This window comes from Pollicipes pollicipes, unplaced genomic scaffold (genome assembly GCF_011947565.3).
Source record: "Pollicipes pollicipes isolate AB1234 unplaced genomic scaffold, Ppol_2.1 Scaffold_5080;HRSCAF=6000_pilon_pilon_pilon, whole genome shotgun sequence".
In the NCBI taxonomy this organism is placed as follows: domain Eukaryota; kingdom Metazoa; phylum Arthropoda; class Thecostraca; order Pollicipedomorpha; family Pollicipedidae; genus Pollicipes; species Pollicipes pollicipes.
The window spans coordinates 106,713-118,827 of NW_023596613.1; the positions used below are offsets into that span (position 1 = coordinate 106,713).

Consider the following 12,115-nt stretch of genomic DNA (forward strand, 5'->3'; position numbering starts at 1 on the left):
CCGGGTTCGGCAAGGAGACGCTACAGGCCGACAGGTCACCAGCGCTCTCCAAGAGACGTTAGCGACGCAGGGAGTGTCTGCACTGATGCGGACCGACGGAGAAAGGCAGCAATACAGTCTCGAAATCGCAGTCTTCCCCAATTTCTTTCCCCAATCTTCTTCAACTTAAAATTTTGTGTACAATACATACGCTGGACTGGTTCTCGCTGTACAGAAGGCTAGAATGTGCACCATTGTCAACCAAAGCGTGTGATCACCTTTTCAAGCGGTGAATTAACCGCCTTCATTTTGCAATGACCAGAATTGTTTACCGTTCTCCGAGAACAGTGAGCTGGGTTTTCCGAGCCTTATCTCTCATCTCATTGTGATTGCATCACCGGACGAAAGCGTGCAGGACAGACGCGTTGCACCGATCGCGGTGGTGGCGACTAAAAAGCCACCATTGTTGCCGGTCAACAATGGTCTTCAGCCAGAAGCTGCCTCGGTATGGGTGTCGGCGCGCGCACCTGTGACCGCTGCTCTCACTGCGTTCGTGCGCCGTGCGTGCGCATCGGGCGGCAGCGATTTGCCGGTCGGTGGCCGCCGGGGACGCCGGCCGGCGGGGCCCACTGCCGCTCGGTAACTGGCCCGCCCCCCCCCCCCCGCGCGCCAGTTGTGACGGCCAGCAGGCAGGGGTGGGGCGGGGTGGGAATTAATGACTGGGCGGGTTACCGGCGTGCGGAGCAGCTGGTGACATCATCGTCGCAGCGTAGCACTGTCTGCGACTGTGAGATGCGTGTTGGGTGGGAATCGATTGGGGACATTTGAAGTGGCCGTTGAGCTGTTTAGCACGGTGCCAGCTGTCGGAATGGGTAAGGGGTGAATGGCTGTCAAGCTGTCGGTGGAGCCGGGTGTCGCGCAGGTGTAGCACTTGTCGCACCACTCCCAGCTCCAAATGACCCAGTCGTACTCTTCTCGTAGTATCGCCTGCGCGTAGACGTTCCCCGAGACAATCACAGTGTCCGAAACTCCGGCTTCAGTCAGATCGATCACGCGGTGCACAGCACAAGGATGCCGCTGCCCACTCAGCGTACGGGGCGGGCCGCGTCAGCTCCGTGTAGCTGTGAAGCTCTCTCCGATCGGATTCACCCACCTGCGCTGCTTTGCGCGGTCCGGAGTGCGTGCCGGTCTCGCGCTGAAGGCGCCTGGGCCAGACTCTGAGGGCTCTGAGGGCTCCGAGGCGCTGCACCCGGCGTCGCCACGGCACGCCCGGCGGCGGAGCTGCCTATATCTTTGTGACTTGACATGCCATGCGTTTGGGCCATGTCTTTCTTTCCATGGCAGCTCAGGGGGCACGCACATTTTAGATTTATCGATTAGATCTTTGCAGTTAATGTTCGCGCGCAGGAGGCATCGCCGCTTTGTCCACTCCTTGCGGGCGCCACCCACTTGCTGCGGCATCCTCCCAGTGACTGCGAAATCGGACCGAGGCCGCTGACGTGACGTGATCTGATCCTGATCCGATCTCCGATCTGACCTGATCTGATCTGATCTGATCTTACCCGGTCCTTCTCCCCGCACCGATCGAGTCAGGTATCGCACACCGCTGTCCGTTTAGAGTGCAGACAGCCGGCAGCGCACCATGTCACACCAAAACTTCCGTGCGCCACTGTTGAAACAGTGCGGAAGGTACGAATGGCTAACAGTTTTCAATTAAGTCATCTTAGATCGGGGTGTTGACTTTTTACGATCTAGAGACACGCTAGAACTGACAGTAATAATTTATAGCCATGGTCAGTAGAACGTAGCAATTCCGGACTTATTGTATTGAAACTTATTGCATTAAACAACGTTTTGAAATATAATTGTATAAACCAATTCCAAGATCATACAACCCTGCTCTGCGACACAGTTTAGGTGGTGTTGCGAGGAGTGAAATCATCAAATGCATTTTACCGGGACTCTGTGTTGGTCCGTCCACTTTCAGAATGAATGCAGGTGCGTTTTGCTTGAACGGACAATTTGGGGATTTTACTACACATGTGACGTTCTGAGAACACGTGTCATTTGTACGCATAGCATTTAAAAAACTGGTTAAATTAGCATATCGATACAGAACATAATGCGATAACCCACTAGTGGGCGTTCCATGCATCGGAAGTTTTGGGTTTTGTGCAAAATGAGCCAGTTTTTTTATCACAGGTGCAGGTGTACAAATCGATGTCAGTGTGGGTACCGTTTTGCAGGTGCTGAACCTGGCACTGCTAGTCTAAATTGCCATGCGCTCCATGTCGCAGCGCTGGAGTGGCGAGTGTGTTCCATGCTGTGATGTGCTCCCTTTTGCGGTGCCTGGAGTACCGGTCCGGTCTGTACCCTCACCTCCCTGTCGCAGTACCGGGAGTGCCGGTTCGGTCGACACCCTCAACTCCCTGTACCTGGAGTGCCGGTTCTGACCGTACCCTCCACTCCCTGTTGCAGTACCTGGAGTGCCGGTTCTGACCGTACCCTCCACTCCCTGTTGCAGTACCTGGAGTGCCGGTTCGGCGTGCTGACCCGTGTCCTGTGCTCGCTGGCCTTCTCGGTCCAGATGGTTCTCTACATGGGCATCGTGCTGTACGCGCCGGCCATCGCGCTTAGCACCGTCACCGGTGAGTGTACGGCGTGGGTGGAGCGCCGCCGGCGCTGGTTACTGCTACTGGTTACTGGTTACTGGCACTGGTTACTGGTACTGGTTGCTGGTTACTGGTAATGGTTACCGGCACTGGTTGCTAGTTACGAATGTGACGGCGCCGGTGCTGTCTGAGGTTGTACTGTGAGTGGTCGGGCGCGGTGGTGGGTGGCCGTTTTGACTAATGTGGTGTTTACGTACGTTGTCCTCGGCTATGCTCGTTGCGTCGCGCGCGAGATGGAATTTCCGGCGACGTGCCCCACCTACCCTGCGTATCGCTCCGTCGTATACATGATGTCCAGTTGTGAGAGCGCTGGTACTGAACCATTGCGGACGTGCCAAAATCACTCAGCCAGCGGTCAATGCAGTGTGAATGTGTTCGAGAGTACGTTTACCGCCGGCGTGCGTTGTGGGCAGGAGAAGGAGAATAACGTGCAATCGCTAGCACGACGGCTGTTGACCCCGTCTTGCCCGGTGGCAGTCTTACTTCTCGGCCTGCTACTGGTCCGTGAACTGGAAGTCACATCTTGACGGTGTTCATGCCGTCAAGCGGAGACGTTTAGATTGGTTTTCCAATAATTTAACCGCATCTAAAGCGTTGACTATTTGGCCTTTGTACGCGGTGTGGTCTTCACACTTTGGTGTGGGGTTTTGAACTTAGCAGTAATGCAGCTCGCTGCTGGTTCTACAAAAACATACGTGTGTTACGACTCGTGGGCTTATTTCTATTATCACATCATCAGTAATACCACCCACAATGATGACTTTACATCATTCAAAACAGTAATCCCGGACTGATTTGAAGGAGAAAGGAAACATGCGCAAGCGTCCTTTGTTCAGGAAGCTGATCCAGTTGAAAGGCTATCGCCACCATAACCGAATCACGGCTGGGCACCGCCTACGTGAGGATAGGTGTTATGTCATCCGGTTCCGTCAACGAGGTAAAACCGGGGCCAGAGCGGCCCCGTAAAGCCGTAAAAACGTGGTCTTTGCCGCTGCAGCATGGAAACGGTGGCTTTCGCTGCGTCCGCGGATTGTATCAGCCTCCGAATGTTTTCGCTCGCCACTGAATGCCGAAGCTGCATGTGCTTCTGCTCCCGTCGCGTCCCGTAATGATATGTTTCGGCCCTCAAAATAAATTCATGTCGCAAAAGAACACGCTCCAGCTCTTGGGATCATTGCAGTAGAGCGCAGGGTGGAATCATTTTAGTTACAGTCGATGGCTCCGTAGGCATTTGACGTCAGTCCCCATGTCCTGGCGCCGCCACGGTATTAAGGCTCGTGTAAACGAACCCTCATAACATCCGACATCGCTGCAGTCTGCAGCGCATTGCGGATGATTCTCCGTTAGCGCTCGTGCTGACGGCAGGGGGAGGGGGAACATGGGTGTAGCCACGTCTCTGAAAGCCGGGACAAATCAGGGTTCTCAGGGCTGGTGTGGGATAGGAGACTGGAATCTGGAGACAACCTAACAAAGGTGTTGTTAAATGGGGAGGCGTGAAAACGTGCATGGCTGGGGTTAAATGGGGGACAAAACCCCGTTTTTGGAGAATCGCGGAGAGGCAAACCCCCGCTGCCCCGCCCCCCCCCCCCCCCCCCCACTCTCAATGATCGCACTTGGGGACGGCTGATGTACCGCGCCGCTGATGACACCCGGTTTGGCTGGGCGGGGAAGGAGAGAGAGAGGACTCCGGCCGATCGGGAGCCCCCTCTGACGGCGGTGTCCCCGTCCGCTTCAGGGATCAGCCTGTGGCTGTCCGTGCTGCTCGTCGGTCTCGTCTGCACGTTCTACTCGACTCTGGGCGGCATGAAGGCGGTCCTGGTCACGGACGTGTTCCAGGTGGGCGCACGCAGCGGCCGAGTGTAGGCGCGGCAGCTCCATAACTGTTCCCTGAGCACAGGCGCTACCCGAACCCGACAGGTCGCCAGTCGGCTTGGAAAGGTCAAAAGCAGGTGGGCTCCGGCACATTTAGTGACTGCGTGATGAGACCGGTGATCACCTGGCGTGCAAACGAAAGGCTTAGGGGGCGTGAACTCTGCGGCCGGCCGGTTCGGATGCCGAGGTCTGCTGACGACTGCCTCTTCCGTGGTGTGCCCCCCCCCCCCCCTCCCCCGCTTCCACCGCCTCTCCTCGTCCGCCGCTCGACGCTGCGCGGCGGACAGCAGGCGCGCTGGCGAGAGAACTCTGGCCGCGGCGCGTCCCTCACCCCCGTCACCAGCTCTGCGCTCTGACGCGCCGGCCCGTGCGCCCCGGGCAGACGCTGCTGATGTTCGCGGCCATCTTCGCCGTCATTGCTGTGGGCTGCGTGAAGATGGGCGGCCCGGCCGAGGTCTGGAGGATCGCCGACGACGGCGGTCGGATCCAGTTCTTCAAGTAAGTAAGGGTCGGGACCGGCCCGGACTGGTCACGTGCCGAGGGTCGGGGCCGGCCCGGACTGGTCACGTGCCGAGGGTCGGGACCGGCCCGGACTGGTCACGTGCCGGGGACGGCTGCGGTGTCTCTCCTCTGTGGCGACACACGCATATGGGTAAGGCTTTGTGTGTTTTGGGGTTGGGGGCTGCGAGAGGGGGGGGGGGGGTTGGAGCAGTTCTTTCCATGTTCTGAATTTTTGCGCGTGAAGGATACTATAAACTAAATAACACCGCGTACCAAGCAGGATTCTGGTTCGAAATACAACGACGTGCTGTATATTGCTCAGGTGTACAATCGGCGAAGCATATTTTTGTACGTCCTATATCTTACTTCGCGTGTAGCATAATGCCGGAACACTGGACCGCTATCATGCAAACCAAGCTCACTGATAAAAATGAGCGCTACAAACGTAAGTTACATACTTGTCTACATTGACGTGATCAGTGGTGGTGCACCAAGACGTGTCATCACCATCTCAAAAGGACGCCAAACGTACGCTAGCGTGGCTAGTTTTGTCTACTGTCGTTCGGGTCTACTTCTGCCCACCCCAGAGCATCTCCAGACCTGGCTCGATTACACAAGTCGGTCACTGGGATCTCCGGCCGACGCGCGCTGGCTTCCATGCGGTACCTGGAACGATTTCGGGGTGAACCAAATTTTAAAAGAATCAGGATTAAATTGACTGGTCGGGGATGCGGGTTTCGCTTTGGTCGTTCCCGTACAGGCCGGCCCCCGCCGAGCTGCCGGCGACCGTGCCGCTGGCTCAGCCTGCGTCCTCGGCTGGCACGCGCTCCTCCTGATTGCAGCTTCTCGCCGGACCCGACTGAGCGCCACACGGTGTGGTCGCTGGCGGTGGGCGGCATCTTCATCTACCTCAGCCTGTACGCGGTGAACCAGGCGCAGGTGCAGCGGCTGCTGACCATCGGTCGGCTGCGCCGCTCGCAGCTGGCGCTCTGGCTGCAGTGGCCCATCCTCACGCTGCTCAGCCTCAGCACCTCGTTCGCCGGCCTCGTCATCTACGCCTTCTACCACGGCTGCGACCCGTTCCTCGCCGGCAAAGTGCAGCTTCCCGACCAGGTAGGACTGGTCGCCGTGCTGGCCACTGACCTTCCTCCATATGGGGGAGGGGGAGGGGGGGGGGGGAGAGAGGAGGAGGAGGTCGCGCTGACTGTGATATTCTTGGACGGGTTTGAGTCGTGTCGTGGTCGTGAGTAATGCCTTGCAGAATATTTTCGTTCGCGTGGTTTGGAGTCGGGGTCGGACAACCAGTGTCTGGTTTATATGCGCGTTGGAGCAGGTGCCGTCATCAGTGGCTAGTGGCAAGTCTCGTGAGTCGGTGCCCGTTAATTAATATTTTGCACGTGTTTCCTTGGCCACTATGTCACTGTTTCGGAGTACCGTGCAGTTTTGTATGGGTGAATAGGGTGCGTGCAGTTATGTCTAAGATGCTGGTCCGCTGGACAGGGGCCGTGCGTTGTAAGCACCTGGGCTGGTACGCTGAGCAGGGGCCGTGCTGGTACGCTGGACAGGGGCCGTGCGTTGTAAGAGGCTGGTACGCTAGACAAGGACCTTGTGTTGTAAGCACCTGGGCTGGTACGCTGGCAGGGGCCGTGCGTTGTAAGCACCTGGGCTGGTGCGCTGGCAGGGGCCGTGCGTTGTAAGCACCTGGGCTGGTACGCTGGCCGGAGCCTTGCGTTGTAAGCGGCTGGTACGCTGGATAGGGACCGTGCGTTGTAAGCACTTGGGCGGGTACACTGGACAGGGGCCGTGCATTGTAAGCGCCTGAGCGGGTACGCTAGACAGGGGCCGTGCGTTGAACTCCCGGGTCAGGTCACGAGCCCGCCTTTCCACCGGCTGGAATTGCGATCAGCGAAAGCTCCCCGACTGTCAGCCTGCGGCCAGAAACCTTCGGTAGTGGCTGTTCGGATGGCGCGCTGGGATCACGGAGGCGTTGATCGGTTGTTTCAGCTGCTGCCGCGGTTCGTGATGGACACGATGCGTGACATCCCCGGCCTGCCCGGCCTCTTCGTGGCGGGCATCTTCTCCGGCTCGCTCAGCACCGTCTCCTCGGCCGTCAACTCGTTGGCTGCCGTCACCGTCCACGACTATGTCCGGGTACGGCTCGCCCCGCCATTAGAAAACACGTAGCTGGGGGGGGGGGGGGGGGGGGGGAGGGGGAGGAGGAGATTGCTTGCGCATCGCAGCGCGGTTTTCTTGTGGGCGTGTTGCAGTGTTCGTGGAATCATTGACATGACATGACAGTCGCCGCGTGCTGAAGTTCAGAAGCTCGCTGAAGTCAGCTCCCCGTTGCGTCTGCGTATTCCACTGTGTCCTCTCTCGCCCTATCCCGCGCCTCGTGAGTGTGTCGCCTCAGCGCCGCCGTCCGCTCTGGGTCTGCAGATGGTGCCGTGCTGGTCCCAGCAGCCGGAGGAGTGGGAGCTGCCGCTCACTAAGCTGCTCTCGCTCGGCTACGGCCTGCTCTGCCTGGCCGTGTCCTACGTCGTCTCCAAGCTGGGCAAGAGCGTGCTGACGGCGTCGCTGACCATCTTCGGCGCCGTCGGCGGCCCGCTGCTTGGCGTCTTCACGCTCGGCATGGCTGTGCCTTGCGCCAACCAGCGGGTGAGTACGTGCTGGAGCCAGCCGCCGGCGGCTGGTCTCCCTCGCTGCGGTAGTGTCGGGCGCCGACGGGCGCGCCGCTGTTTGAAGTTTTGCGCAGAACTGAAGCAGTGCTGGACATGAGGATATACCTCACAGCCGTATTGTTGGTGTACTATTTTGGTTGTGGATTGTGCTGAGGAACGTGCGTTTCGGCCGCCGAAATCACTGAAGTGCACCGCGACTTGCAATGTAGTAATTCAGATTGATCTTTGGCGTGCGCATGCTGAATTTGTAGATATTAAGAAATAAATAGTGTTGATGATGCCTGGAGTTGTAATGGCATCCTTCCACCTTTGAAGTAATGGCCGAAATTTTCCGGAAGTGCGCTTAACTTTCGTTGCGAAATGTTAAGGGGATTTGCTCACCTTCCGTTACGCAATTCTTCGAGTTTCATCGGCAAGCAGCGTTAAATACAGGTTTCACTTGAACGTCAGCTTAAAACTGCAATCCAGATCAAGTGCAAGAAAATCAGCCATCCACGCGCTATCCGGCAAGTAGTGCTGCATATTTTCGGATATTTATGTCGGTGGCTCACAACCAATGTGGTTTGGGAGCTAAAGACGCAGGCCTCCTCTCCCCGCGCTCAGCGGCTGGACACGCCGCTGGCGAGAGATCGGCAGGTATGGGTCATACAAGTTGTAAAAGTCCGTTGACATTGAGGCCGCCGTGGTGGATATCTTTGGCTAGGCTGACGAACACGGCCTATAAGCACAGAAATGGCATGTGTTGGCTATCTGTAATAGAAATGCACATGCCAGTACATGTTTTTAACGCCCGTCAGACTTTTTGGCATTGGCATCTTTTAATGAAACACACTGCAGTTGCAATACGGGAAAATATTTTTAATGCGTAACCACTGACCTCAGGCAGTGCGTGCTGAGATAAAAAAAAATTGAAAAGTCAGTAAGGGATGAATGATAAAATTTTGAAGACCGGACGGAACACATCGAGAAAGATGAAAATACTGTCCCCGGCTATGTAGCAACAGTCACGTGGCGTTAAGCGGCCTTGCTGTGCCGTGCCGCGCCATGTGCCGTGCCGTGCCGTTGACTGTGTGCCGTCGCCGCCAGGGCGCTGTGACGGGCCTGCTGCTGGGTCTGGCGCTTACCCTGTGGATCGGCTTCGCACCCAAGCCCGCCCCGGTGGCTCTGCCCGTCTCCAGCGACCTGTGCTACAATGGCACGCACGTGGCCGGCGTGGTGGTGCCCGACTACGAGGGCATCGACGACGGCACCGACGACAACAGCACAGCCGTACTGCTCGGCACCGCCAGCCCGCTCCAAGCCAGGTCGGTGTCCAGCTGCTGCACGCTTCGCGCTGGCGTGGCTCTAGAATTCCGTAGGCGGTCTCTCGGTGGTTCTGGGTTTGCATGTTTCTTGTCTATGGCCGGGGAATGTGCTGCTGTTTCGCGTTTGATAAAGTGATAGTTTGCCTGGCGCGCAAGCTAAGTTGTTATGAAAAGAGGCTTCGCCGGATAGTACCTGTGAACCGGTGACGTGCAATAAGTTCCTTTTAGCAATGCTACCTTAACTTTGAACCGCTCAATCCTATGGTGGACGAAGTGGGTAAAATTCAAATAGAATGTAATCCGTGGTAATCGACTGCAACGGTTGAGTCCACTGGAGAGCTGTTCCTTCTCCCCTACCAAAAATGTTACGCATGGATCTGACTGAGCGCCCGCGTGAGCGAGGAGACCCTTCATGTCCCGCACAGCATCTCTCACCAACGCCCGGGTCGACCGTCTTTTCTGCTCCAGTGAGAAGTACTTCTACCTGTACCGGATCTCGTACATGTGGATCTCGATGATCGGGTTCGCGGTGACGTGCGCGGCGGGCGGCCTGGCGTCGCTGGTCGGCCCACGCGACCCCGCGGTGCCGCACAGCCTGCTCAGTCCTCCGGTCGCCTGGCTCCTCCGGCGCTGGGGCTCTCAGGTCAGTGGTGCCCAGCGCGCGGCGGGCCCCTCAGCCCTCCAGCGCTGGGGCTCTCAGGTCAGTGGTGTCCAGCACGCGGCGGGCCCCCCAGCCCTCCGGCGCTGGGACTCACGGGTCAGTGGTGCCCAGCGCGCGGCAGGCCCCCCAGCCCTCCGGTCGTCTAGTTCCTCCGGCGCTGGGGCTCTCAGGTCAGTGGTGCCCAGCGCGCAGCAGGCCTCTCACCTGCCACACTGGTGCCAGGCGGCATGCAACGTTAACTGCAACGGATCTGGTAGGATGCAGGTTGAGCTATAGTGTAACTGATATATTCAGTCTAGACTGCAGGGTGCGAAGACTTGGCTTCAGCGGCACTGTCAGTGTTTGTGTTTCCTAGCTCTGACGAGTGCAGTGCGGAAATCGGCTGAAGTGCGTGGCTTAGTGGACTTAAAGAATCTGGAGCACGGCGGTTGAAAATGACATATACCTCAGTTAGTTTCAGTTAGATTGGGTTCGGTTAAGCTGCGCAGAGTTCACAGAATCTCAGATATTCAAAGCACAAGATTGCTAGAAGCCAGACGGCGAACTGGTTCAAAATCAAACGAGACGCCCATATAGATCGGTCATGCCACAATCACTCTAGTGCTCTTAAAAGTTTGAGTTGTACGCCAGCGCGATTGTTACATTAGGAATATGTACAGGGAACAAATTTAGGACTCGTTTATGGTGTGTAGTTAGCACCAACTGCTATTTTTAACAGCAGGGATCTGTTTCTCTCCCAACAAACTTGATAATGTGGACTTATATGGCCATGAGACCATTGCGGCCGCCCTGGCACCCATGCATGACAGGCTTCGCGTGCAGGGAGATCATTGAGCTTGTTCACGAAATTTGGAAGAACTTGATGGGTCGCAGCGCGGCCTCGTGCCGTTCTGAGCCTGTTGTCGGCGATCGGTTATCGCTGGTGGCGTCTGAGGCGGCGGTCCTTTTCGCTGAAAATCGGTTTGATTTGTGGCACTTGGTAAACACGGTCTCAGCAACGCGGTGGTGTCTGCCGTGATGGCTTTAAATAGCGCAAACAGATGATGTTTGTTTGGAGCGTCGTCGGGAAAGTCTGCCGGTTTTGTTGAATTTCGTAAGACGGCTAGATGTGACCTGCCCTGTCTGTCCGGCAGGAGCCGTCCCCCAGCCGGGCGAAGCTGAACAGCGACGCTCCGACGGTCGAGCTGGAGCTGTTCGAGGCCAAGACGCGGCTCTGACCTCTGACGCTGGTCTTGCCTGGCCTGACCTGACCTGACCTGACCTGAACTGACCCCACCCAGCGAAACAACCTGCCCCGCCGGGCGGCCGTCTCTCCTGGCAGGCCCGCCCGCGCCGCGCAGGGCTGCTGGGCTGCCGTGTCTGGTCGCGCCGCTGCTCGAGCCGGCAGCTGGCCGTGTGCACTGGCCGCGGGCATGCGTGGGTGTCTCCGGGGCCAGTGCGGAGCGGCGCACCACTGTGTGCCGCTGGCCGAGCGAGAGCTGACCGCTCCCGACTGAGAGCCGCAGCAGCACGAGCCGGGCACGGTCGGCGTGCTGGCTGGGCCCCGCCCGCCACATGTCGGGGTCTGGGCGCTGGGGGCTGCTAGAGCTAGTGCTGACTCCACAGGCCGTGTGACACACTGTGTCTGCCACACCCTCGGTTTACCCCGCTGTCTGGCACAAACACCGGCATCGCGAGAGAGCGAGGGTGTCGTCTTCCGGCCTGCTTGGGGAGCTGGCGGTGGTGGCGGTTCTCTGTGTGGACACCTGACGTGGCGCATAGTCGCGACGGGCGTGCGGGACGTCAGTGGTCCCCTGCCGACCGGCGGTGGTGTCGGCACTGACGGGTGTCTGGCGGGTGTTGGTGTCGTCTGGGCCGTGGACGGACCGCTGCGCGTATTCGTGTTGTGAGTCGGTACCTGTGCAGTCCAGCGGTGCCACAGATTGGTGTGGTAAGTGTTCAGTGTTTGGTCGCGGCACCTGCTCGATTGGGCGGTAATGCCGTAACAATGTGCAATAGCAAGCCGTCCGTTGTCAAGGCAACGCTAGCACTGGTTCAGTTCAGTGTCATCTCCAGCGATCTCGTGTCTCACTGCTCTCCTTAGTGTCTTGTGTCGTCGGGCGTAGCGTGTGACCTTCCTGTCGTATGATGCCGGTCTTCCGCGGATAGATGAAATGTCCGCAGCCGATCCGTCCCCACCGTACCCGCCACTGGTCAACACACACACACACACACACACACACACACACGCACGCACGCACGCACGCACGCACGCACGCACGCACGCACGCACGCACGTATCGTGCTGGGCTTCCACGAGCGTCTCGTCGGACGGCAAGGATGCCCAACTCACTCGCCCATGTCTGTCAGGTGAACGTGTCAATCGGCGTGGGAAGCAATGCTGCTGCACAGCTTGGATCGCGGATGGGTCTTGCGTGTCATAAGTGCGTGTGGGGATGGGAGTGCGTC

At 58.1% G+C, this 12,115-nt stretch overlaps 1 protein-coding gene across 1 annotated transcript; it reads left to right on the top strand.

Annotated features, from left to right (window-relative positions):
- Positions 1 to 458: 458 nt before the first annotated feature.
- On the top strand, positions 459 to 10,947 carry LOC119101942 (putative sodium-dependent multivitamin transporter). The gene is made up of 10 exons (XM_037225336.1): positions 459 to 484; positions 2,458 to 2,627; positions 4,387 to 4,487; positions 4,906 to 5,021; positions 5,867 to 6,137; positions 7,029 to 7,175; positions 7,461 to 7,679; positions 8,789 to 9,006; positions 9,475 to 9,649; positions 10,801 to 10,947. Exons 1-10 carry the CDS (start codon positions 459 to 461, stop codon positions 10,882 to 10,884), a joined length of 1,527 nt encoding a protein of 508 aa, XP_037081231.1. The 3' UTR covers positions 10,885 to 10,947.
- Positions 10,948 to 12,115: the final 1,168 nt, after the last annotated feature.

What these genes read in the sequence shown, in the direction of transcription:
- LOC119101942 (XM_037225336.1), top strand. Translation starts at nt 459, where the DNA reads ATGGTCTTCAGCCAGAAGCTGCCTCG. An exon ending in GGTCGGATCCAGTTCTTCAA is followed by an intron (nt 5,022 to 5,866) that starts GTAAGTAAGGGT and finishes TCCTGATTGCAG; the next exon opens with CTTCTCGCCGGACCCGACTG. An exon ending in GCCAGCCCGCTCCAAGCCAG is followed by an intron (nt 9,007 to 9,474) that starts GTCGGTGTCCAG and finishes TTTCTGCTCCAG; the next exon opens with TGAGAAGTACTTCTACCTGT.